The sequence below is a fragment of the Peromyscus maniculatus genome, chromosome 19 (genome assembly GCF_049852395.1).
Source record: "Peromyscus maniculatus bairdii isolate BWxNUB_F1_BW_parent chromosome 19, HU_Pman_BW_mat_3.1, whole genome shotgun sequence".
Classification (NCBI taxonomy): domain Eukaryota; kingdom Metazoa; phylum Chordata; class Mammalia; order Rodentia; family Cricetidae; genus Peromyscus; species Peromyscus maniculatus.
The window spans coordinates 25192904-25220205 of NC_134870.1; the positions used below are offsets into that span (position 1 = coordinate 25192904).

The 27302-nt window shown below is 52.3% G+C and overlaps 2 protein-coding genes and 1 long non-coding RNA gene across 4 annotated transcripts in view; 1 reads left to right on the top strand and 2 right to left on the bottom strand.

The window, feature by feature from the left end:
- Positions 1-1536, top strand: part of Ctnna1 (catenin alpha 1) — a 138499-nt gene extending 136963 nt beyond the window's left edge. Inside the window, exon 18 of the mRNA XM_076554970.1 lies at positions 367-1536. Coding sequence (XP_076411085.1) covers positions 367-654 — 288 coding nt within the window. The 3' untranslated portion in view covers positions 655-1536. The remainder of the gene's footprint in view (positions 1-366) is intronic.
- Positions 807-3233, bottom strand: LOC143269545 (uncharacterized). The gene is made up of 2 exons (XR_013046029.1): positions 2547-3233; positions 807-2223 (listed from the first exon to the last, which is right to left on the bottom strand). It is a non-coding gene; the product is annotated as an uncharacterized LOC143269545 (long non-coding RNA).
- An 8668-nt stretch (positions 3234-11901) lies between these two features.
- The window catches only part of Sil1 (SIL1 nucleotide exchange factor), a 254748-nt gene continuing 239347 nt past the window's right edge, over positions 11902-27302 (bottom strand). For both annotated transcript variants that reach the window (XM_076554972.1, XM_076554971.1), the window contains 3 exons: positions 15088-15184; positions 14512-14676; positions 11902-12409 (listed from right to left, as the gene is read on the bottom strand). In XM_076554972.1, the coding sequence (XP_076411087.1) occupies positions 12053-12409; positions 14512-14676; positions 15088-15184 (619 nt within the window). In that variant the 3' untranslated portion in view covers positions 11902-12052. The remainder of the gene's footprint in view (positions 12410-14511; positions 14677-15087; positions 15185-27302) is intronic.

Sequence of the window (27302 nt, forward strand, 5' to 3'; positions counted from 1 at the left end):
TCTCCATGTTCTCTAGTGGGGAACCAGACCCCATACCTGAGATCACCAGAGTGGGAGCCGTGCCGGGTGGACGTGGCCTGACTTCATGTCTTCTCTGTCGCTGTTGACGGGGCCACTGCTACACAGCCTTGCAGTCTCTCAGCGCCATCACGGAAGTCCCCAGTCCCGAGGGCAGGGGTGGTGAGGTGATCTTCTACTTCACTGGTGTCTCCATTTCTTCTCAGAGGAGAGCAGTCACAGGGCCTCTCTCCACGGCGCTATGGAGACCCTCGCTCCTGAGGTGGGGAAGGCCTAGCTGCTCTGGCCAGGCCTGCATGTGTGTAGGGTTCGAGTCAGGCTCTTCACCATGCCATCTGTCCCTTGCAGGTGGACAGCGCCATGTCCCTGATCCAGGCAGCCAAGAACTTGATGAACGCCGTCGTGCAGACAGTGAAGGCTTCCTATGTGGCTTCCACCAAGTACCAGAAGTCCCAGGGCATGGCCTCCCTCAACCTTCCTGCCGTGTCGTGGAAGATGAAGGCCCCTGAGAAGAAGCCCTTGGTGAAGAGAGAGAAGCAGGACGAGACGCAGACCAAGATTAAGCGAGCCTCTCAGAAGAAGCACGTGAGCCCTGTGCAGGCCCTCAGCGAGTTCAAAGCCATGGACAGCATCTGAGCCGCTCCGCCGTGGGGCGGGCCTGCAAGCGCTTCTTCACTCATGTGTCTGCTAAGTAGAGAACACTTAGATTCCACAGGGAGGTAGCAGATTTCCAACTTAACCAGGTGGTGAATTTTGCAAGGACATGTTTGTGTTAAAGCTGATTTAAAAAAAAAAAAAAAAAAGGTTTAGAATTCAGAAGTATATTTCTAGCTATATTTTTATAAGCTTACATGAAAATAAAAGTCCCATAACCAAAGAGTACCACACAAACTTCTTGGTCACATTTCAGAGTAGGATGAGCTGTCTGCTTTCTAGGTAGGGGTGAGGGCCGGAGGAGAGAGGCTGCCTTCAGCCCTACCATTGGGCAGTATGGAATTAAATGACCAAGCGTGACCCAGGGTAAGCCACTGGGCATCCTAAGAAACCGTCTGGAGAAGGAACCTCTTCTGAAGAATAAACCATAGGAAACAATAAAACATAATGCATTGTGTAGGAAATTGATTGCTTTCTTTATGAAACAAGATGGGAATTATAATGCATGGCTACAGTTACTAATGTGCTCTGCTGCAGGACATTAATAGACTTGCTTTTTCGGGCTAGAAAGATGTGATGCTGTAATCAGAACACGCTCCGCTGTTATTCCAGCAGCGTCAAATGCAAATTCATCCTCCGGCTCACTTGTAATAACCACAGTGTTTCCTGCCTTGAGCTGTCAAAGAATTCTGACAGAATAGTGTTTGCTTAGGCAATAATTTAGACTCCACCTTCTTTGTGATTACTAGAGCGATTACCATAGCTACAAGGTAAGAGTTTATTGTCTTATTTAAATTTTGTGAATCTAACTGTTTTATACACTAATTTTCCCAATAAAGTCCACTATGAAACCAAGAATAAGAAGTTGTTTCTTTGCCTTCAAGAAGAGCCGCAGGCTTGTGATCCATCGTGCCTCTGGCCCCCCAGAACCCCACTTCCTAGGAGAGTTGCCGAGGGAAGGAAGGTCAGGCCGTGTTCAGCGGCCCGGCCTGTATCCCACCTCACCCATCTTCAGGGTTCAAGTCAGAGCCACACCAGTCACATCAGCACTTGACGTGACGTGGAGATGTCTGTCTCCATTGCCTAGCCTCACTTCCTGTCCCTCCCCAGCAGACAGTCCCTCTCGGGCCCCTCAAGGAGGTGGCTGTAGCCACTGTGGCCTTACTAAGGGAGACTCCTCTTTCTGCCATTTTAATCAGCTCGTGCCCCCTCAATCGCTGTCCCCTCGTCAAGTGACTGTCTTCCCCAGTCTGTCAGACTGGCCCTTTGTCAGCATCTTACCAAACCTGCTTGTGTGTGTGTGTGTGGGGGGGGGGGCACTTCCTGAACACACACACACACACACACACACACACACACACACACACACACCCTGTGCATGCGTTATTTCATTTCCTTAAGTACACCAAGAGTCACCTTACCAGTGATGAGGCTTTACACCTGCCCTCTTTGTCACCACATGGAACATGTCACCATGCTTGCTTCTGCTGTTCACACGTAGAGATCTTGTTTGGATGACTAAGACCTAGGTCACTTGCTGCACGTGGAAGGCTGTAGGGAGACCCGCCCCATCACTGACCACCAGACCCCTATAGTTTTTGTTGTTTTTAACAGATCTTGCCTCAAGTTTGTTTGTAAATACAGCATAGGCCACCAACCATCTGCAGATGCTGTGGAGGGTCACACCAACACCAGTTCATCCGCCTCGACCTTGACCTTGGCAGGTGGTTCTCTGTGGGCTCACGCTGGAGCTGGAGCCTTGGCCTGGGTTTGGGCCCTGGGCTTTGGTTTGCAGTACCTCTGACCCTTGGCCATAAGCAACCAATCTGCTTCCCAAGCTTGGGGTGGGGGTGGGAGCGGTCAGCGGGGCTTACCTTGGGCTTCACAAGGGCTTCGACGGCCTCCGAAACTCCACCCCTTCACATCTTTGCCTGACCCTTCCTTTTCCTTTTAGTAAGAAGCACGTTCCTCAGGAACTTGAGGTTCCGGGTGTCCTCTGTGCTCTCAGGACTGGTTGTGGGGTGTGGTTCTTGGCCAGCTCTGCACCGTCACCTGCAGTGCCCAAGGGCATGGGACTGGAGGAGGAGGAGCCTTGTGTGTTACCCCCACAGCCTGTCCGCCAAGCTCTGCATGCTGTCCGGCCCCAGAGTCCCGGTCCCTATAACCGGTCTGCTTTCCAGCTCTGACATTGCCACAGCAGAGTCCCAGGGCTAAGCAGCCCGCGGCCACCTGCATCACAGCCAGCTTCTGCATCAAGCCCTTTGCGAGCCCTCGAAACATCTGGGATTCTTTGCAGATCCTCGGAGTGTGAGATGGGACTATGTGGGGACTTTGTGGCGATCCCAGGGAGGTGCTGGTCCCTGCCCCCTGACATTCCTCAGGACACCCTCCCCCCTCCCTACATGGCCATACTCCTGATCTGGGTCCAGAAAGACATGCTCCTCTCAGCCTGGTGAGGCCCGAGTGAGCAGGAGACGCCCCTATTCTGCATGTCACCTCCCTGTCATGCTGCTTTGCCCCTCTGATCTGCTCCCCACAACTACCTGCAGGGACACCGCAGAGCACCCAGCCCCCCCCCCCCCAGCAGGGTCTGCATTCTACAGGCTGACTGCGCTCTCTAACCACCCTGCCATCTGTCCATCCCCAGCCAGCTGTCCGTCTGTGCACCCACTGCTCAGCTGCCAGGCCCAGGCAGGCAGGAAGGAGCTGCTGTGCCGAGCATACCAGAGTCCTTGTCCAGTCCTCAGCAAGTCACCCCACAGCTACAACATGGCAGGCCACAGTGTTCTCATCTCGAGCCTGTGAGCTGAGGAAGCAGATGCAGAGGCCAAGCCCCTCATCCAAGGCACCACCTTTAGGGTAGTCCCACCAACACCCCCAGGTTCCAGCCAGCCATGAGTTTCAGTTACGGGGTCCCTGCTCTAGGCCTTTGTGGTCTCACAGGCTTCAGGCTTCAGATCCTGCTCCTTTCTCAGCTCATCCTTGACACGTGGGCTGTTGCCATGGCACAGGACTCAGCCCTGGGTCTGCTGCTTCTGTCTGTCCCACCATGACGGCGTATAGGCCCGAAGTGCCCAAGCAGTGCCCGCTGCCGAAATGTCCAGGGAAGGGCCAGGGGAGGCTCCACCTCTACACTCCACACCATTTTCAAGCGATAAAGCATGCCTCGCCAACTCTGCACTCGTACCTCAGCCAGCCTATGCCACCAACAGGTGACGTGAATGTTGTCTGGCATTTCTGTTGACCTGTTGGTCAGTGTTGCTGCGTCAGACAGCTGGGTCAAACACTCAGGATGCTCCCTCCAGTCCGTCTGCGACCAACACTGCTGTACAAACACGGACGTGTGATTGGCGTTAACAGTTTCTGCCGATGGTCTCACTGTGTAGACCAGGCTGGCCTTAAACTTTGAACAGCCCTCCCGACTCCCAAGTGTCAGAATTACATGCACGGTGAGCCACCTTGGCGAGCATCATCGCTTTCTTAGAAGTCAAGCTTCCGTCTACGCATGGGGTGTTCCAGCTTCTCTGGTACAGGTTCTGTTACGTCGGATTCCTGTCCGGTCCCGAGTGCTGTCCTGAACCAGAGTTGGGAAGGATGGCATGGGACCCCAGGCTGTGCAAGTCACCCTGAGACAGGGTCAACAGCCTCTGGAGCACAACGTGGGGAAACGCAGCTCTGGGAAGGAGGAAACTCCGAGGCTTGCTCTTGTTTTTTGCTTTTTAAAGATGTATTAGGTTGGGGTGGGGCTGGAGAGATGGCTCAGTGGTTCAGAGCACATGTTGGGGTTTGATTGCCAGCACTCACATGGTGGCTCATAACCATCTGTAACCCACTTCAGGGGATCCAACACCCTCTTCCGGCCTCTGCAGGCACTAGGCACACACGATATGCAGACATACATGCATGCAACATACCCACATACATAATAAATAAAATTTAAAATTTTTAAAATAGAATTAAAATGAAAAAGTAGGTTGGAATTTACATGTAGTAAAACCTACTCTTTCTGATGCCACAGGAAAGTTCAAGCACACCCGACCTCTCTACCTAAATGAAACCCCCTTGTTCTTAGCCTTTGCATCCTGTTACATTTGCACAGTGCATCTCGGAGCACGGAGCCTTTGAGAAGCACGACGCACTGTTGTGAGCACCTTTGCTAGGTTTTCAGTAGTGAGTAGTATTCCGTTAGAGTGTGCACAGTGTGTCCATTCATCCCTCCTGTAAGGGACTGGAACTGTTTCTATTTTGTTTTTGTTTTTAATACATACATTTTACAGACACATGTAGCAGATGCAGTGTGGACACACTGGGCAAAGGCGGTGCCCAGGGCCAGTGCTCCCCGCAGCAGGATGGGGCTCAGCAGTGAGGCTCCAGCACTGGACCCAAGCGTGCAGCTTGAAGCTCACGGAACGTTAATTCCCGTTATTTTCTATGTAATAGTTTTGGACCGTGGTTGACCAAGGGTAACTGAAACGAAGACAAAGCAAAACTGAGTGAGGAGGGGATGCCATACAGTCAAGTGGTTTTGTTTGTTGAGCACAGGCTTTTGTATAAACAGATTTTTGTTCATCTCAAGTAAACACCTAGGAAGAAGGTTCTGTCGTGAGTAATGTTCAACTCTGAGAGACTTGCAAACCGCACACCATCACTCTGCGCCATTTTGCATTTCGCCAGACAGCAGTGTGCCTCCAGCTGTTCCGACTCTGGCACTTGGCGTCCCCAGGCTGTTGGGTATAGACGCATGGCATGTCTCATTGTGGTTTATGTGCGTTTCTCTAACAACTAAGGCTGTCGAGTGTGCCCGTGTGCTCCTCAGCCATCTGTTTCTGCGGTGAAATGCCTTTTCAGATCTTTTGTCTTTATCGGGTTGATCTACAGATGGGCTCTGAAAGTTCCTACATATTCTGGATATAAACCTTTCATTAAATGTGTGATTTGTAAAGGATTTTCTGTTTGTGGCTTTTTTTTTCTTAATTTCTTAATAGAAATTTTTACTTTTAGTTCAGTTTATGAGATTTTTAATTTTCTGGATAAGTCCAATGTTATATCTAAGAACTCTTTGCCTGACTCTAGATCATAAAGATTTGTCTATTTTTTTTTAATAAAAGTTTTAGATTTACGTCTGTGATACACACATTGAACTGTGTATTAGTGGTGAGGTACAGGGGTCCACAGAGGTCCAACTGCTACAGCACCACTTATAAAAAGACAATCTTGGGTCTGTGAGTTCGAGGCCAAACCTGGTCTACAGAGTGAGATCCAGGACAGGCACCAAAACTACACAGAGACCCTGTCCAAAAAACAAAACAAAACAAAAAAAGACAATCTTTTTCTCAACCTTTGTACCTTTGTGAAAAGTCAGCTGGCTGTGGCGCACGCCTTTAATCCCAGCACTGGGGAGGCAGAGGCAGGTGGATCTCTGAGTTCAGGACAGCCAGAGCTATCTATATAAGAGAGCCTGTCTCAAAAACGACAAACGAAACCACTTGACTGTATGGCATCCCCTCCTCACTCAGTTTTGCTTTGTCTTCGTTTCAGTTACCCTTGGTCAGCCACGGTCCAAAAATACTACATAGAAAACGACAGGAATTAACGTTCCGTGAGCTTCAGGCTGCACGCTTGGGTCCAGTGCTGGAGCCTCACTGCTGAGCCCCATCCTGCTGCGGGGAGCACTGGCCCCGGGCACCGCCTTTGTCCAGTGTGTCCACACTGCATCTGCTACATGCTCATTAGTCACCGACTAACTGGTTATCAGAGGGACCCCAGTCATGGTAATGTAGCTCTTATATTCAAGTAACACTTACTTTTACCTAATAATGGCTCCAAAGTGCATGATGGGTGAGAAATTCAGACACACCTCCAAGGAGCTTATCCAATGCTCTCTGCACATGAAAGGCGATTTTCAACGGGAGGAAGAAAAACCACCAAGAAGCTGAGGAGGAGAATGAGAGGTTCTCATTCTGCCGGTAAGTCTCAAAGTTCCAAGTCACAGCCACAGAGCCGAAGTGCACCGCTAAGACAGAGACCGGCCGCTCTGTGAGTTCAAGTCCAGCCTGCTCTACAGTGTGTTCCAGGCCATCCAGGGTTACGTGGGGAGACCGTGTCTCAAAAACACAAAACAGAAAGATAGAAAAGGCACTAGACAGAAAGGGAAGCAAGGGGCAGCTTTAGAGGTTAGGCAGGCTCCATGCTTCAGGTGTACTGGAAGGTCAGCCCGAAATTTGTGTTGGTGTCTGATTTACTGATCTCTATGTCTATTCTTTTTTGGAGACAGGGTCTCCACATAGCCCTTGCTGTCCTGGAACTCACTATGAAGATTAGGCTACCCTCAAACTCACAGAGATCCACCTGCCTCAGCCTCCCAAGAGCTGGGATTAAAGGCCTGCATTGCTATGCCTGGCTATGTGTCTATTCTTTGATCAAAGTCACGTGGTCCTGATTCCTATGAGCTTGGAGTCTTAAAATTAGCTAGTGTGAGCCTTCCTCCTCCTCATCAAATTATTTTAGCTATTCTAATGCCTTTGTGTTTCTACTTGAATTTTCAACCAAGACTCCTAACATCTAAACATAAAATTAACTTTGCTGAGGCCGACACCCCAGCTGCACTGAGCCTTCCAACCCGGGCGCCCGGGATGTCTCCCGCTTCTGTGACTTTCTTCTTTGGAATTTTACAGCTGCCGGCATAGATTCCTGCACCTTGGCCGCCATAAGCTGTACATCAGGTTTCTGCTGCAGCTGTCAAGTGCCACCCTCCCATTTAAATATCTAATGATTTGTGCCCAGTCTAAAGAAACACACTGACGGTGCAGACCTTGCACCCTGTCCTTTCCAGACGTAGTAACTCCAGGAGACCTTCTTCTCTGGAGTCCGCGGGGTTTCACACACTGACCATCTGTCACCTGTGGACACCATACACTCTCTTCTTCCTAATCTGTCTGCTCCTCCCTTGTTTTGCCCAGGACTTCAGCACAATACTGGGGAGTTGTGAAGACGACCTTGATGTTGATCTTAGAGGGGTGAAGTCCGTCTTTCCCTCCATCTGAGGATGGCAGGTGCAGGGTTATGTGGACATTCTTACTAGGTCAGGAAAGTTCCTTCTTTTTGTTATGGGTGGTGTGGCAGGGCTCCCCAGAGGGATGGAATGGGTAGGGTGATGTATGTACATGTACACACACACACACACACACACACACACACACACACACACACACACACACACACACTTATTAAATCAGATCACTTGCAAATAGCAACAGCAGCTGCCTAACGCCCCAGGGTTGAGAACCTGCTAACTGCTGGGCGCCTCGGCAGTTCCAATCTGGTGCCAACAACCTGGAGGGTTCCTGGAGAGTCCCTGTCCCCAGTGATGGAAGCATGGAGATGCTTCTGGTAGCAGAGATGGACTCAGCAGCAGCAGCAGCAACAGCGCAGATTAACCCGGTGGAGGGTGGGAAGGCCCGGGAGCAAAGGGCCAGGATCTGGCTTTCTGCCCTGCCCTTTTTACTGGGGTGCTACCAGACCGTTCCGCCCACATTTGGGGTGGGTCTCCCCGAATCAATTGAGGCAGTTCCTCGGGTGAGGGTCCCTACTCAGGTGACTCTAGTTTGCAGTAAACTGACACTGAAATCAACCCAGGCCGATACAACTGGGTTTTGTTACGTGTTCTCATCCATAAGGCAATTCCGGGGCCTTGTCTTCATTGTGTGAACATGGGAAGCAAGCTGAACCCACCTTGCTCTCCGAGGCCCTGGCTTTGGCACCCAACCACAAGCAAGCACCCACAAAGTGGCAGGCAGGGTCAGACGTTTTCAGAGTGAGGCCGTGTAGGAGCCTGGCCAGCTTCCTGTGGCTCCAAAGCCGGGGAAGGCCTGTGCGCCGCGTCACATGACACCTTGATTTTTGCTCCGTGAGAACTGGGTCAGACTCACAACCTATGAAACTGCAAGAAAGTAGATGTGGACGTTCACAGCCCGGGTTCATGGAGATTTCTTGCAGAGCAATGATGGAAAGCGGCACAGTGAGCCCATGCTTTGGAGGAACGTGCGGCTGTTTCCTCCAAGCTGGGAAATGGGCTGGACAGCGTGTTTATTTAGAGTTCTGGGTGGTTCATCTGCTTCTCCCCTTCACTGCTGTGGATTCACAGTGATGGCCCCTTTCATCTCTAATATTGGTGATTTGTGGCTCCTGTCTTCCACAGAACCATTTCTTAGTTTCATTCACCTTTCTCTATACTGTTTTGTTTTCAGTTTTATTGGCTTCTTTTTCTTTCTTTTGGGTTTTTGTTTGTTTTTTACTAATTTACAAAATTACCATTGACTTTTTACTTTGTTATTGAACCATAGGTTATAACCATTGAATTAGTTAATTAATTAGGGTTTTACTTTGTTTTATTTGAGGCAGGGTTTCTCTGTTGTGTATTCCTGGCTGTTTGGAACTCACTCTGTAGACCAGGCTGGCCTCGAACTCACGGAGATGCACCTGCCTCTGCTCGCCTGCCTCTCCCGCAGAGAGCTGGGATTAAAGGTGTGCATCAGCACCGGCTAGCATCATTTAATTTATACCAGGCTGTTTTATCCCCAGCTAACGCATTTGTAACACATGTGGGTCCGGCCCTTCACCTCCTGACAGGGCTCGGCTCCCTGCAGATCTACTGAATCCGCCATGCTCATCTGCCTCCATCTTGCTCAGCACAGGCCCGTCCGTCCCACAGCGGTGAGCCAGAACCTGTGTGCAAGACCTGAATGAGCGAAGGGGGGCCTCAGCTAGGCTGCCCCCCACTGCGTTAGGAAGGCCTGCTCCATGGCGGGGAGACCGGGCACTGGGTCACCTGGTCCTTAGTGACCCACGTGACTGCCCCCGAGGCAACCAGGCTCTCTCACCACTTCCTCCAGCCACTGCAAGTGTGGGTTTCCCAAGTAAGCCCCCTACCTCCTCAGACTCAAGTCCTCTCTACCTTACCTGGGCTATTCAAGTCCCAGCTTGCGTACCATCGATGTCTGGGGGGCTTTCGATGACCAATGCATCTCAGAATCGGTCCACACAGTTTGGGTGAAAAAAATGAGGAAGCAAGTGAATGGATACGGTGGAGTCACTCACGGCTCCAGGGGTCCCAGCCTGCGACAGAGGTGGAGCGGCACTCGGTGTAGGTGGTTGCAGCCTTGGTAAAATCCACTAGCCTTGAGTCCTGGCCACGCTCCCTGGCTACCAATCCCAGGATAGCGCTGAAAGGCAAGGCAAAGAGGGGGTCTTCTACAGACCCGAGAACCCAACCACTGCTGACCAGGGGAACAGGACCGGAGCCTACCCAGGAGAAGCCTGGGCCAGAACCCTGGCTCCCCACTCCAATCCGGGAGTCAGACCTGCGGGATGCCAAGCAGGCTACAAACTGAGCCCACCTCCGATGATGCCTTCGAGCCTAACTGGGTGGGGTGTGGAGGAGTCCCCTGCCAGGCCTGTGGCTCACAGCCGAGACCTGGGCCCGGCCCTGACTGCAGTCCCCAGAAGCTATTTCCCTGCCCCCAGGAATCACTACCCCAGCTGCTTTGGAGGTACAGATGTGCTAATCTGTGCATCACACACGAGAGCAGAAGGGACAGTGGGGACCTAAGTCAAGCCTTTAGTGGTGGCACTTGTTTCAGGGCGGGCGGAGTTCTCAAGGGCTCGGTGTGTATGCCATCCCACAGGGGCCTGGCTGGGCCTCCTTTACAGCTCCCTGCGTTCAGCCAGCCCTGTTCCAGCCTCCTGACCGTGCCCCTTTCTAAAATCCACTCACGGGCGCTCTGAGCACATCTCCAAAGTGTCTGTTGACCTGGCCCTGGCCAGGCTCTGTCCAGCACAGCCCTTCTGAACCACGCCCTGCTGGTGGCTAAGACAGCATCGCCCTTCTCCTGAGCCTGCTTCCTGGGACCACATGTCAGTCAGCGCAGGCAGCACATACAGGCTCCCCGAGTCTTTGTTTCGTCCTCTGGGAAATACAACACCACAGCTGTGGGTCTTTAAGGCCCAAAGGCAGTGGTGTCCAGTGGCTGGCAGGCTGGATTCTGATTCCCACAGCAGCGGCTGTTTCTCTGATGACCAGCCGTCACTGCTTCTTTGTGGCTAGTGTAGGCAGAGGAGGGCTGAGAGGAAGACACAGGAAGGGACTGCAAGGAACGAGACCACCACTTACCCCTTGTTTCTCTGGGTCTGTGAAGCTGAGCTTCCTAAACCAACAGTGACCTTCCCAACTTGCCTTTCTGGGGATGGAGGGCCTCAGGAGCTAGCAGGAGCCAGCCTTTGGTGCGTTGGGAAAGACTGAAAAACAAACTCACCAGAATCCAAATCAGGAAAGCCCAGAGCTGGGGTTGCCATGGCAACTTGCAGCAGGCTCCCAGCCCGGCACTCAGCCTCTCTGGGGCGGGGGTTGAGACTTGCCAGGCTGGGTTTGCCCCTCCTTAGACTTACCCTGGCCACTGGAGGGGTAAGGGCACAAGAGGGACACCTCCGCCCTCTTTAGCAGCCCAGCAGTTGTGGCTTGCCTGAGCATCTACTGTGAGCTGATGCGAGATTCCTTCTCTCCCAGATCAATACCCACATGCGAGGGCCACCCAGGATCTTCCCACCAAGCGGGCTCAGCAGCATGGGCCCACTTGCTGCCCGGTCGATAGGGCAGGCCCACGTGCAGATGCTCTCAGGCCTCACCAGTGCCAGTAGCCTCTGGCCCACGTAAAAGTACGGTGAGATGATCCTCGAGGCCATCCTCATAGCTAGACTAGGGAAGGGACAAGCCTGAGGTCCAGTGCTGGCACAGTGCTTTCTGCACGTTCCCTGTTACTAATAGTGTTTAGATTTATTTATTTCTTATGTATACAGTATTCTGTCTATGTGTATGCCTGCAGGCCAGAAGAGGGCACCAGGTCTCACTACAGATGGTTGTGAGCCACCATGTGGTTGCTGGGAATTGAACTCGGGACCTCTGGAAGAGAGTCAGTGCTCTTAGCCTCTGAGCCATCTCTCCAGCCCCCTGGTATTGGTTCTTATCTCAGAGGTTAAATGACTTTCAAAGTGAAGTAGCCAGAGGTTGACAACTCTAGGACCAGGCCTCTTTTCAGAAGCCTGTTACTGGAAGCCCTGGGCTGACCAACACGTCACTGGGGCCCTCGCCAGTAGCTCATCCTCAGGCCTCCCAGGAACGGGGTGCCAGCCGGAGGGCTAAGCCTGGGGTGCACAGACGAGAGACAGACCACGGGCTTCATGTCTCTGTTTAATAACCATGCCAGCTCTGCCCAGATAGAGCTCGTGCCCAGCAGGAGCCCTCCTTCCTGGTTGATGCCCCCTGCGGAGCCCGCCCAGGCTCTCACTGGCACCAGCCCAGTCCACTCCTGGTGTCGGCGTGACAGCCTCAGCTCAGCTCCTTCAGCAAGCTGTTGATGGAGGCCAGCAGTTCCCGGAAGTAGCCCTCATCTTCGCCCTCCTGGAGTTCCAGGGAGGCCAGCGCTTGGTACTCGGCTTGAAGACTGCCCAGTGTCTGGCTGAGCTGGAGGTCTTGACGGTAGCGATCCCGGCAGGTGGCCAGGAGGGCGCCCAGCGTCTGCAGCACCTTCTCCCGAGCATCATGCTCTGGAAGTGCCAGGAGGTGGGCGGTGATCTCACACCAGCCTTGTTCCCGCAAGCCCGGCAGGAGGTGGACCTGGCGGTACTGCTGAAGCTTCTCTGGAGATGAGTCCTGGGTCAACTCGGCCTCCTCCTCAGCAAACATCTGCACAGCCAGGACCGGGGAGGGTGGAGAGAACACGGACAGCGGTCATCTTGCACTGGGCCAGCTCTTCCCATTAGGAGATGCTTAGCTACTTTCTATGTGACTCTGGGCTACCTGGGGCCTCCAGGGGGGCAGTCAACTGCACTCTTGGCTTTTCGCATGCTCCCTCAACCAAGTGTGTGTCCATCTGTCTGCCCACTCATCCATTCATCAAAGCCCCAGCACACAGTGTTGGGAGCTGGAGAAACCAAAATGGAGACGAGTCCCCGCTCCCAGCGTCCAGCAAGTGAATCAAAATTCCTACAGATGGCTGGAGAGAGGCCTTGGGGGTAAAGACACTAGCTCTGGAGCCTGGCAACGGGAGTTCAGTTCCCGGAACCACATAGAAGTGAATGTGAAAAAATGAACCCAACACGCACGTCATAGCATGGCACCTACATGTACACATTATTTACATGCACATATATGTACCACTACCCACACTATTAAACAACTCCTAAATAGCAGGAGTTTCTGTGCACCTCGGCCCAGTCCTGGGCTGGTGGACACCCAGGAAACCCTTGTGGAAGGAGCCACAGGTGGGGTCAGCTCCATGACCATCAACTCAGGCAGGCATACACCCACACAGAAGCCCAGACACCAAGGTGCTGCACTCGGGAGAGGCTCCCCAATGCTGAGGCAGAGGAGGAAAAACCTGGGCTAGCCGCTGAGCCACCCACGGCCTTGAGGTCTACATGGTAGTCCTTCCAAGCAAGTAGATGATGTCATTCTTAGGCCATTCTGGAATACCCACCCCATGTCTGGCTCCAATTCTTTCTTTCTTAGGGACTACATGAGGTTCTGAAGTCCCCTGGCTCAAAGTCACCACTGTCCTCCCTGGAGAAGAATAGCTGAATCCACAGCATTTACAGAGGAGACCCCAGAGGAAAGAGGTCTGTTCCTCCCTGGCAATGTCAATGTGCAAGTTCTCCTCTGGGCCTGCTGGCCCTCCTCAGGATGCAAATGAAAAGCCTTATACCTGGCTCTGAGCAGCACAGAACTAAGAAACTAGATTCCAGCAGCTTCGATGGACAGAAACACACACACACTGAGAAATGAGACAAGTAGAGAAGGAGAGGAGGGAGAGAGAGAAGGGGAGAGAGAGGAAGAGGAAGAGAGAAAAGGGAAGAGAGAGAGGAAGAGGAAGAGAGAAAAGAGAAGAGAGAGAGGAAGAGGAAGAGAGAAAAGGGAAGAGAGAGAGGAAGAGGAAGAGAGAAAAGGGAAGAGAGAGAGGAAGAGGAAGAGAGAAAAGGGAAGAGAGAGAGGAAGAGGAAGAGAGAAAAGAGAAGAGAGAGAGGAAGAGGAAGAGAGAAAAGGGAAGAGAGAGAGGAAGAGGAAGAGAGAAAGGGGAAGAGAGGACGAGATTCCCCGCTTCGAGGAAAGCTGGGTGGGATGGGAAGGCCTGCAGCTCCCAATGGTGTTCATCAAGCCCAGGACTAGCCAGCCCTGTCCCACCAGTCAGCAATGGGCACAGAGGCTAAACAGAGATCCCACTGCAGAGGCTAAGAATCCAGGCCAACTTCTCTCTTCTCAAGATGCCTCTTAGGCTTGCAAAAACCCAAGTGGACTGGGCACCAAGTCTCCCCCAGGTAACAAACCATTGGGGTCCATCCTGAGCCCTTGCTCAGAGCCAAAGCTCCCAGAGGAAGTATGTCGAGGTTTCCAGAATCCTAGAGTTAGCAGCAGCGCAGCCTAGCTCTGGTCTCCTGGCTGCTGCATGGCTCCCAAGCTCTGCTGCTGCATTCCTCCTCAGCCTTCCTCCTAATGCCTGCACACTTGGCACCGACCATCGCTAGCACCTCCTCCTCCCTCCCTCCCTCCCTCCCTCCTTCCCTCCCTCCCTCCCTCCCTCCCTCCCTCCCTTCCTCCCTCCCAGCCCTCGGGATCCAGCTGAGGTGTCATGTCTCAGATGACATCCTCTGATACACGTCTTTGCTACCCATCCATTCATCTGTCCATCCACTCGGCTGGAGAGCAGCATCTGGGAGGACGCTTTGGTCCAACCACCAGAGGCGAGCACAGAGCAGAGCAAAGGGGAGGGCAAAGCGGGTGCGGGCACCCACCTTCTCGGTGACCAGGTCATAGAGCAGGGTGACCACACGCACGGCCAGGACCTTCGCCGTCTCCTCTTGCACGAGGCTCCTGAGGACCTGCAGCCCCCCCAGCTTCAGGAACTGCTGCTGGGCATAGGGGAAGTGGCGCAGCAGAGAACACAGAGCAAACAGGACCTGGGAGGCACAGGCCGGGATAAGTGAGAGCCACACAGACCCGCACCAACTCTAAGGATCCAGCCCGGCCTCCATTCTTCCTGGACTCTTTATTCCCTTGGTCCATCTGCACCCCAGAACCCAGGGTAATGGAAGCCAGGGGACTTTAACAAAACTGAGCAGGCAAACAAACGATAAAACAGCATGGTTCAGGGGACTCTGTGTGCATGCGTGCCACACTGTGCCCGGGTCTCCAGATGACACTGCCATCAGCTTTAGCTGGGGTGAGCTCTCCGTGACACCGGTGGACAGTGCTCAGGCCCCATGTATGGCCTAAGTGGGAAGGAGTCTTTCCCCTTCGGGTCCTGCAGGTGCACCAGACACTGGGGTGTGTGTGTGGGGGGGGTGGGGGAGTAAGGGCCAGAGACTTGCCTTCTTCTTGGCTGTGAGAGGCTGCTCTGTGGCCAGGATGACCAGCAGTTTCTGTAGAGCTCCGCCTTCAATGGCTTCCACCTGGACCTTCGGATTACTGTGGGGAGAAGAAGAAACTGTGATTCTGGGCCGGGCGGTGGTGGCTCACGCCTTTTCCCCCTGCACTCAGGAGACAGAGGCAGGTGGACCTCTGAGTTTGAGACCAGCCTGGTCTACAGAGTGAGTTCCAGGACATAGAGAAACCCTGTACTGAAAAAAACCCAAAACCCAAACTCAAACCAAACCAAGACAAAACAACAAGAAACCGGGCTACTTTACGAGGTCCAGGATCCAGGGAGAGACCTAGGGGCTAATACCACCCCAACCTCCCTTGGGAGTGTCAAGGAACACAAGGCATGGCTCTTATCCTGGACAAGTATTACTCAGCTGGGAAAAGGAGATGATTGTGTGCAGACCCACCTGGGTACAATGGGCTATGGCAGAGATGAGAGGCCAAGGACCACATGCCAGCCTGCTGCTCCCCAGAAGCCAACAGACTAGGTGTTCTAGAGAGAAATCATGTCTCCCACCATCAGGCCATTCTGAAACGGAAATAGCACCCAGAAGTGCTATTCCTTGTCCCCACTGAAGCCAGGGTTGGGAGCTCCGTCTCCCATGACCCAGACAGCCACCTACTAGGGTGAACTAGTACTAGCTCTGCTTTCTAGGCACAGAGCTGGAGGCCAGGCCCAGGAGCCCACCTTCTACCCATTCAGCACTCAGAATCTGCTAGAACACCACCTGGGAGGAAGCAAAGCCAGAGAGACCAGAGCCTCCGAATGCAAAGCAGATCTCAGTGTAGTTCCACAGCAGACTCCACCAAAGCAGTTACCGCGGCCGTCTCTGTCCCCAGATCCTCCATGCTCAGCACAGAGCCTGCCACACTATGGCACCTAACACACAGGGAGCTGATAAACAGGACAGACCCAACACAGCGAGGCAACCCTCACTCAATCCCATGCTGAGCTGAGAATCTGGGAGGCCATTCAAACCACCCTCTCCCTTCCTGGGGTGAGGAGCTGGCTCAGCACCCATTTCTCTGGCAGAGACGCCAGGCTTGGTTCCCAGCACCTACCGAGCAATTCACGCTTGCCTGTAGCTTCAGGTTCAGGGGACCCTGCAGTTTCTCGTCTCCAGGGACTGTGTGTACATGTTGTGAACATATATACACACAGACAGTCACACATACACAGAAAATAAAAATAAATAAATCCCTAAAAAATATTTCAATCCCAGTCCTCCTGGATATAAGAAGGGTACCAGGCAGGGGGGCATGCTGGGAAACCCAGATAATGACATTCTTTCACATTTTCCCCTTCTTTTCAAGGCAGGGTCTCTTTACAGAGCTCCAACTGTCCTGGTACTCACTACATAGATCAGGCTGGCCTTGAACTCACAGAGATCCGCCTGCCTCTGTCTCCCAAGTGCTGGGATTAAAGGCGTGTGCCACCATACCTGGCACATCCCTTGCTTTCTTTTATGGTTTTGGTTTGAGGCAGTGTCTTGCTGTAGCCCAAGCTAACCTCAACTCCACTGCAATTCTCCTGCCTCAGGCTCTTGAATGCCAGGATTGCACACATGCATCAGGGTCCTTTGGTTTCTAAGATCACATTAATGACCAATTACAGAGCATGGGCCAAGCACAGAAGCCTATATGGTCAGGTCCCTAGGCAAGCTCAAGGTTCTCCCACTCGGAGGCTCATGCAGGACTCCCCCGAGAATACAAGTGTCAGGTCAAAGGTCAGAGAGGCGCACACACCCAGGCAGCCCATTAAGGGGAACCCACATCTCCAGGAGGCTCTGGCTGGCTTAAGTTCATCACGGGGAACACGGACCCCGGAACCTCCAAAGCACCCGCCACTCCCAAACTCTGACTTCCTAGCCAGGCAGCCCCACAGTGTCCCCACAGTGTCCCCAACAGTGATGGGGCACAAAGAAGAAAGGACAAGTTGGAAGCAGTCAGCGTCTGTCCTGCTCCGAAGTCCAGAGAAAGGAGGAAAATTGGTACACCACACTGCTGCCCTCAAAGGAGACCCAGCATCACTGGGTGCTCTTCCAGAGGACCCGGGTTGAAGTCCCAGCACCCACATGGCAGCTCACAACTGTCTGTAACTCCGGTTCCAGGGGATCCCACTCCTTCACACAACATAGGGAGAGTCAAAACACCAGTCAGTGCACACTAAATCAATATGTAAATCTTAAAAAAAAAAAGAGGCCCAGCACACAACCAGTAACCCCAAAGCTGGAACGCTAGGGGTCCCGTCATCCCCCCAAACGGCCTGGCCCTTCTGCCCCAAGGCTGAGGGCAGAGCTAGCACACAGTTTTCTGGCATCCCTCTCTTCTAGCATCCTCCCAGCAGAAAGCACGTATGGAGCGTGCTGGCCGGTCCCATGACAGCTCCGCCCTTGTGCAGAGGGAGCAGCCTAGAGAGCAATGGAGTTGTCCCAGGAGATGGCAGGCTGACAGTTCCCTTCCAGACAGGCAGGCAGTCTGTGTTGGGGGCTGGGGCGGAGCTTCTTCCGGGCCTCCATTCCCCCTACTTGAGACAGGCAGCTGCTTCATCAATGTGTGAGCTAATTAGGGCCATTTCTGTCATCATGTGGCTAAGGAACACTCACCCACACCCACAGGGTCTATGAAGGGGAGGCTGCCATGCTGGGAAATTCACTGCCATCAAGTGCTGCCTCCCAAAGAAGGGGGGGGCTTCGAGGCCCGACAATGTACCAGCCCTAGAAAGCACCTCGGAGGTGCCCCATCCCCGTGGGCCCTCTGAAGAGAGCAAGCAAAATCTACTACAGGACCCACTGTTAGGGTCTTAGCAGATCAAGCAGGGTTAAACATCAGAGCCCTTCCACGTCACACTGGACGCAGAACGAAGAATCCACTCCTCAGGCAGGCGCCGTAAACCAGGAACCACTACAGTCGAGCCGACCCCAGCCCACCCTCCCCAGGGAGCAAAGCCCATGTAGACTCCAGACACAGAGATGAAAACCAGAGAGGAAGAGGAAGCTGGAGGACTTCTCGAGTGGGCAGCAGGGCCGCAGGCAGTCAGTCACGCATGCCTGTGGCAGGACGCCGCATGGGCAGCCTGGGCCTGTGTGCTGCCCAGCCTTCCCATCTCCACATGAAATAAGGTGTCTGCACTAACTCCGGGCCCCCACCCCGGGATCTCATGCCCTCAGGGCTCCACAAAACACTCCCTAGAATGGGATGTTGGTGCTTTCCAGGCAGAGGGCTGAGGAAGCGAGAAGGGAGAAGGATGGGCCTGAGATTTCAGGTGGCTTCAGGCTGTGCATGCAGGGACAGACAGACAGTGGGACAGCTGTACAGACAGCAGGAGAATGGCCTTCTGCAGTCAGCCCCGAGCAGACATTACGCTGCTCCAGAACAGACCTTCTCTCCAGGTAACCCAGCCATGGGTCCTCAACGTTCAGAGCTCTGTGTGCTCTGGGGGAGACGCCTGTAGCTCAGACTAAGCTCTACGGATACGCAAGGGCCAAGGCCTGGAGGAAGATCAGAGCGGATGTGTTAACAGTGGCTGACGACCTGGATTGGTCCCTTGATCGTTTCCTCACCTGGAATCAGAACTGGGCCTAACCTCATTTTAAAGAGACAATGACACATGAACACCACGGTACTAAATAATGTGTTGTACCAAGTCTATGATCACAGTGGACTTGCTTCACAAGGAGACCTGACCAAATCCTTGAGAGCACAGCTGCATCCATGCCAGCTCCATCCCGCTCATCCCATGGGCTCTGGACCAGAGTTCTGCCTGAGCCTGGAGAAGGCCAGTCCTGGTGGCTGGAAGGTGGCATTCTCCAAAGGGGATCTGAGGGTGGTAAGAAGTTAGAAGCCTTCCTTGCCCTTTAGTGATGCCAGGACACCAGGGCACTCAAAGACAACGGAAGGACACTGAGAAGGAGCTCGTCTACGCTGTGGCTGAGCTGAACAAACACCATTAGCATTTGGGTTGTTGGGATGCTCACCAGTGATTCAGCCGGCTGTGTAGAGGGCCGGTAGCAGCTGCTGCTCTGTAAATTTTAAGTGGGACAGATAGGGAGCAGGGTGGATCTCAGAACTGGAAGTGATTGCATTGGCAAAGACCAAACAGTTTGGGTCAGGTGGCAGCAATATGTCAATTTGTCACGGGCCATCGTTCATATTTCAGCTCAGCTGAGCAAGTGGCTGGTTATCCCTGACTTGAAGGGCAGCAGCCGGGCAGGGCCAGAGACCCTGTGAGAATACTGCCTGACACAGGTCTTCTTAGGCCTTGACCTTCAGGACTAGCGGCATAATTTTCAGGCCCAAGTAAAACATGAAAATGTGGGCTCCTTCAGAGATTAGCAGTTTCAAGGAGGTCCCAGTAGAGCACTGGGGCACACGTGGGCCCTGGTGAGTGCGGGCTTCTGCACCACCACACTGGTCTCCAGGCCACCGTGTGGGGATGCACAGAAACGCTGCTCAGGTAATCTGAAAGTGGGTGTGACTCTGCAAAGAGAGAAAAGGTGGAGGAGGCAGAAGTCTGGGATGGGAAGTGGGGGAGGCTGACAATGGATGGGGCCAGAAAATGCTCAGGTAGAGCCTGGAGCAGAGCTTACAGCTACTGGATTCCCAGATGGAGCATGGGCATGTCCACAGGGCACCGGGTACACACAAGGGCTCTGGGCATGTCCACAGGGCACCGGGTACACACCAGGGCTCTAGGCATGTCCACAGGGCACTGAGTACACGCCAGGGCTCTGGGCATGTCCATAGGGCACCAGGCACACACCAAGGCTCTTGGCATGTCCTCAGGGCACTGGGTATACACCAGGTTTTGGGCATATTCACAGGGCACCAGGCACAAGCCAGGGCTCTGGGCATGTCCACAGGGCACTGAGTACACACCAGGGCTCTAGGCATGTCCACAGGGCACTTGGCACATGCCAGGGCTCTGGGCATGTCCACAGGGCACTGAGTACACACCAGGGCTCTAGGCATGTCCACAGGGCACTGAGTACACACCAGGGCTCTAGGCATGTCCACAGAGCACTTGGCACACACCAGAGAAATATGCTGTCTTATGGGGCCTGAAGCAGGGCAAACATTTCTTCTTTCCACTGTATTCTAGAGTCTGGAGATGTCATATAGCAGGGCAAACATCTGAGGAGGTTGTCCCAGTCTGGAGCCTGCATGGTTTTGCCTGATGGAACTGTGCATTCATTTTCCTGCAGACAGTAAGGTTCTTTCTCTGGTGTCCTCACCCGGCCTAATCCTGATCCGTGGCCTGAGCATCTGTGAAGTACCGTTTGCCATGTGTGCAATCCTGTAAATGTGGGGAGCAGGAAGGAGCCATGCAGGCCAGTTAGGGACAAGTTAGGTGTGCAATCAATCACACAAGATACAGTCACCTGGGACATCTCTTTTTGTATGTCGTTTCTGATAAGGCGCTGCAAATTACAGAAAAATAAGCCATGCACAGTGGCATGTACTATGATCCTAGAACTCAGGGGTTATGGACAAGAGTCCTTTGAACTCATGGGTTCAAGACCCCATTTCAAAACAACAGCAACAAACAGAAAAGTAATTCCATTTTTTTTTTTTTTTTTTTAATTTTTGAGACAGGATTTGTAACAGCTTTGGCCATCCTGGATCTTGCTTTGTAGACCGGGCTAGCCTCGAACTCACAGAGATCCGCCTACCTCTGCCTCCTGGGTGCTGGGATTAAAAGCATGAGCCACCACACTCAGCTCCGAAAAATAGTTTACAGAGAAACTTCCCATCCACACCCCCACCCCCCACCTGTGGGGGGTGAGGGCGCTGATCCTCCCTTTCACCAGCTGCGGCACTCAGGAGAGTGGGCTTTGTACCTCGCCAGGGCAGCACAGCAGAGCTGACTGACAGAAGGAAGCATGGGAGAGCCGGCCTCGCCCTCATCTGCCATATGGTGGTGTGGCCTGTGGAGAGCCGGCCCCGCCCTCATCTGCCATATGGTGATGTGGCCTGTGGAGAGCTGGCCCCGCCCTCATCTGCCATATGGTGGTGTGGCCTGTGGAGAGCCGGCCCTGCCCTCATCTGCCATATGGTGGTGTGGCCTGTGGAGAGCTGGCCCCACCCTCATCTGCCATATGGTGGTGTGGCCTGTGGAGAGCTGGCCCCGCCCTCATCTGCCATATGGTGGTGTGGCCTGTGGAGAGCCGGCCCCGCCCTCATCTGCCATATGGTGGTGTGGCCTGTGGAGAGCTGGCCCTGAGGTCCTAAGAGTGGGAGAGCTGTCCCTACCCCTCACCAGCTGCAGCACTCAGGAGAGTGGCCCCTGTACCTTGCCTGGGCCACACAGTAGCACAGGCCCTGCTGGTCCTGGTGAGGGAGTGAGCTGTGGGCCTGAAAGCAGGAGAACCGGCCCCGCCCCTTGCCCATCCCTGCAGAGGGTGAACTAGCCAGGGCAATGCTGAAGAGCCCACCCTGGTGGTGAGGACAGGGGAGCGCTAGCCAGCTGACCAACACTGCAACTACCCAGGCCCAGAACCAGGGTTATGAGTTGGCCCATCCCAACATCCACCCCATCTGTGATGGCTGGAGCATGTGAAGGGGCCGGTCCTGCAGATCCAAAGCTGCAGGATCTCCATGACACAGGGCAACAGCAGGATAACCAGGAGGAGTCCCAGTGAGGGCCCAGCATCAATAGTGTACCAGAAACCAGAGGCCTTGACCCAGACCAATGACTCTGCAATGAACACTTGCAAGTAAAGATGTGTGGACAAGAGGGTTCACTGCGTGACTCACTGTGTCACACTGCAGCTTCATGGTGAGACTGAGTTTTCCCTTTTTTCTCTTAAATTTTATTTTATTTTGTGGGGGAGGTTGCAAGGGCAGAGGGAGGAAACAAAGGGATGGGAAAATGAATGGGATGGAGATGCATGATGTGAAAGACACAAAGAATAAATAAAAAGAAAATTTAAAATAGTAATAAAAGAAACAGCTCCCATTGACTCCGTTGTTAATGTGATCACATCAGCTTCTGTTTTCTTGCCCTCCCCTCCCCCCATCTCTCCCACTTGTCTTCAGTGCTGGGGTCAAACCAGGCCTTTGCACATGCTGGACAAATCCTTTGCCACTGAGCTGTACCCTAAGACCTCTCTCCTTAGACATTCACAGAGCTTTCCCGATCATTTGGGAGCAGGCTGCAGACATGATACCCACTTACTCCTACACACATCAGAATGGGTTTTGGAAGGACAGACTGTACAGACGCCAGGTCAGGAAACTAACTCTGACGCAGAGATCGGATACACCGTGTTCAGTTTCTGCTAATCACCCCAAGAATTTCCTTTTTAGAAAAACATTTTTTACCCCAGGTCTAGTCCAAGCCCATAGTAGTAGCATATTTTATTAGTCTCCTTTGCTCTGGAAGTCCTGTTTTGTATGACATTGACATTTAAGAGTACAGGCCACTTGTACAATGTCCCTCAGTTTGGATTTATCTCATGATTAGACTGAGGTTATTCATGTTGGCAGAAATATCACAAAGACCATGTTGTTTATTTCTCAGTACATCATATCAGAGGACACGAGATGTCAATCAGTCCCACAGCTGGTCATGTTCACTTCGAATATTTGATTATGGAAGCGCCGGTCAGATTTCTCCACTGTGATATTATTTACCCCTTAGAAATTAGCAAACGTTGTGCGGAGACACTTGGAGAGAGTAAGACAACCTTACTCATTAGTCTTTCACCGCTGGTTCTAGTGCTCACGGGCAGTTCTTGGCTAACTAATTATTCTGTGTTGTCAGATGAGAACATACCCACTCTGCCATGGCTTCCGTCTTTGGCTGTTGGCGCTGTACCTGCGACAGCTGGTCTGTCTGCTTTCGCTGGTTCAGTTACAATCAGTACAGGTTCAGGGACTCTCGTTTCACCTCGGGATGTAACTCACCCTTGTCAATATGCAATGCTCACACCATCCTTGAACCGATTACAGTGCCCTTCCACCATGCAGTGTAGCTCTCCGACATGCTTGCTCTCTTGTTTGTTTTTCAGACAGGCTTCTCTGTGTGGCCCTGGCTGTCCTGGAACTCGCTCTGTAGCCCAGGCTGGCCTCGAACTCAGAGATCCATCTGTCTTTGCCTCCCAAGTGCTGGGATTAAAGGTGTATCCCACCACCTGGCTCTGATGTGCTTTTCTCATTCTTTGCATTTTCTGACACAGATACTTTTATTTGAAATACTGTTTCTTCTGCAACAGACATGTTGCAGTGATTTCTCTAAGGAGCATTGCTTTTGGGGCACTTTTTGAAAATACAAAATCTAAACCCTACCTTCAGATACTAAATTACAGTCTCAGAAGGTATCAGCCCCAAACCCTGCATTTCTGTGTGTGTGTGTGTGTGTGTGTGTGTGTGTGTGTGTGTGTGTTTGTGCTTTTTTTGTTTTGTTTTGTTTTTCCGGAGCTGAGGACTGAACTTAGGGCCTTGTGCTTGCTAGGCAAGTGCTCTACCACTGAGCTAAATCCCCAACCCCTAAACTCTGCTTTTCTATGTGTGTTCCACCTGTCTGTATCCTCAGAACCAGCGTTTGTGATAACTAGCCTGATGCCTAAGTGGTGGTCCTGTGTATCATCTCTGATAACCTGATGTCTAGTACTTGAAGATCAGGAGAGAGGTCGCCATCAAACAAGACAGTTGCATGCCGGAGATACACACTTCAACTGCTATGAAAAGTCTTCTGACGTGGGGCTGCAGTCTACGCTCATGAGGCTTCTCCCACCAATCCCAAGTCTGCCCTCTCTACGTGGAAGGCACTGAATTCTGCCATGATGACCACAGCCCTTCTGAAGCTCAGGGCACCAAACGCCCAGAGAAGGCTCCCACCCCTGACCTGGTACCACAGGACCCTGCGCTTGTTCTCACTGGGACTCCTGCAGCCCAGACTTCCCACAGGTGCTCCATGAGATGCTCCTCCATCCACGCTCAGGGACTCCAGCTTGGTCAAATCTCTCAGAGCCCAGTGGGCCCAGCCATCTCTGTTACAGGGTCACTCTGTCCCTAAGCTTGAGGTTACCTCTATGTTTATGGCAATACTTTATAGAACTGACTTTGCTTAGGTCAACTTCCTGGAGGCTGGTCACATGATCCTCTGATGAACCTGGGTTTTCCCAACATGACCCAGAAACTAAACATAAGGCTTTTCAGTTAGTCTTATTAAAGAAAAAATGTTAAATGTATGTAAGCAAACATCAAGTTACAAATATTATATATTTACGCCACATACTTACTTCGGTGGTTAAGTTTTCTCTAACCAATGGATACAGATTATTATATGTACTAAAAAAGTTGTTTGTATCATTTTACTGGCAAAATTAATTTTTTGAGATAGGGCTAAGCTCACTGTGTAGCCCTGGTTAAGAGACCTGCCTGCCTCTGCCTCCTTAGTGTTAGAATTAAAGGCAAATGTTACCACACACGGCCTCTAAATTAAATGATTTTAAAAGATTATACCACAACAACGACCTGCATGGCATTAAAATCCCAAAGCTACAATAATGGCACCCATGCCCTGGCAGTCACCAGCAGCTCTCTAATTGACTTAAGACCTGCTCAACAAAGCTGGGTGGTGGCGCACGCCTTTAATCCCCACCCTCAGGAGGCAGAGGCAGGTGGATCTCTGTGAGTTTGAGGCCAGCCTGGTCTACAAAGTGAGTTCCAGGACAGCCAGGGCTACAGAGAGAAACCCTGTCTTGAAAAAAAAAAAAAAAAAAAAAAAAGACTCACTAAACAAGTGAGAAGCCATGTCTGGTACTGGAAACCTAGTCAACTACCCAGGGTTTTGAAGTCCCAGCTCCTGGAGAACCGACGACTGCCACTTTAGGAAGCCAGAACAACCCCCAACTACAGCTAAGGATGTGTCCTAACACCCACAGGTGTGTAGGTCTCACGTCTCATCAAAGACACTTCTCTCTACAACACATGGAGGCCGGTACAGAAAACCACAACCAATCGAAACGCAGAGCCCAGTTCCCAGGGACTCATCCACACTACAACCCACTCTAAGGCTCAGGGAACACCGCGGAAGAGCGGCAGGAAGACGGTGGGAGCAAGAGGCCCAGGGAGTTTGCTGGGAGCGTGTCTCCTAGAACTATCGGAAGCCACACCCATAAAGTCCCCCACGTGATGGCCTAAACAGGAGCTGAAGGACAGCAGCACACACACACCGTGGATTGGAGCAGGAAGCCCAGGAGGCGTGGACTCCACAAAAACCAAAAAACAGGCAATCAAGGGCTGCTGAGAGCCAGTGTCTCCTAGGGAAGGACCCATCACTGGTTACCCAATGACAAACGGCCAGCCCTGAAAACATGCGTAAGTAACATTACACAGATCGGACAGGCTATCCTTGTGTGTTCAGGAATACACACACACACACACACACACACACACACACACACACACACACCCCGACAATGAAAAAAGAGGTCATGAATTTGAAGAGGAGCAAGGCGGGGAGGGTTTAGAAGGAGGAAAGGGAGAGAGAATGCTGTAATTATAGTATAATCTCAAAAGAGGAAATAATCTAAAAATGTTTTCATTTTTATGTGTGAGTGTTTTGTCTGCATGCATGTCTGTGTACCACACGCACGCAGTGCCTCTGGACGTCAGAAGAGGGCGTTACCCTCCCCCACCCCCAGGAACTGAAGCGCCGACCTGGAACTGAACCCTGGTCCTGTATGAGAGCAACGGCTGCGATTACTCACAAGCCCTCTCTCCAGTGGCCTAAAGTTAAATTTTAATAGCAAAATGTAAACCATCTCTTTGCTCCTGGAGCTTTTCATCCCAGCCGTCACTTTGATTTTTTTGATCTTCCTTCTGTCATGGATCCAACATGCTAATTATTCACTTCTTTCTGTGGTATCTGTTACCATGCCTTAATAAAAGCACCAAAATGAGGGAGGGAGGGAGGGAGGGAGGGAGGAAGGGAGGAGGGAGGAAGGGAGGAGGGAGGAAGGGAGGAGGGAGGAAGGGAGGGAAGGAACGAAGATTCAAAGCTCAGACTGGACAGAGTGTGACAGGCACATCCCCCGTGGTGAAGGCCCTGCTGACTCCGAATCTCTGCTACAACTCTACCCTGTGACCATCTTTGCTGTGTGCGTTAGATTACACTGGGGCTCTATCACGTTTTCTAGCACGTTTTTAAGAAATGCAGACTTCCTCGGAGGCTCTATCACTGTAATCTCTTAGCTGGCAAGTTCCTCTGAAAAGGAAATTGAACGTAGGAAGGTGCCTGAGGGTGACTCCTGTAGAGACGGTCTGAGGCTTCTTGAATCACAGCAGTGGCTGGACACGGGTATCTCACATTTTGTTGCCATGTTGTGTGGATTGAGATCAATGAAACCGATATTTGGTTTTTTCATAAAGAGAGTGGGAGGAAAGCGGGGAGGGAAGTGGGAGGGAGTCAAACATTAAACTGATCTGCAAGATTTGGTCTCCCTCCCCCTCCCCGTCCCCAATCCATCATAAAGATTCACGCGCACACAGGCTTCATGAAGATGGTCTCAGTTTTCCGTTGACATTGATTTTTCAGACTGTAATCCGGGGAAGCCAGTGAGTGGCTCGTTTGCTCCGATGATCTCATTTGCTCACACTCCTGACCTCCAGCTCCTCCTGGCTGTGGTTGCCTACTCTTTCCAGCAGGAAGCCCGCTGCCCTTGAAAGAGAAGGCAGAGGCCAACGAGAATCATGGCCGCCCACCACATGGGGTCATGTGACTCAACAAGAGGTCTGTGGCCTCCTGTACCCCCTCTCTCAATGTCAGCCCCCCAAGTCTCCTCACCATTGTGGCCCCTGACTCCTGGCCTCACCCATCCGGCTACTCCTGGCGGGTTCTCAGAGGTTTGTCGATACCCTACCCTTTTCAGTTTTTAATCTTTTCAACGAAACCCCAACTCTACCTGGTCCACCAAGCCTGTGGGAACCTCAGGCAGCTCCTTCTGGCCCTGCAGCAATCACCTGGACTCTATTTACACAGTTCAGTTTTCAGACTGAGTCATTCTGCTGTTCAAAGATCTGGTTCAGACATCGTATCTACTTTTTCTGGGACTTTCTAAAATCTGCTTTCCCTAAAACCTGGAGTCTGAGACTTTCTGCACCCCCCTTGGCCTGTCCAAACACAGTTTCTGCAAAGGTTCCCCAACCTTTCACT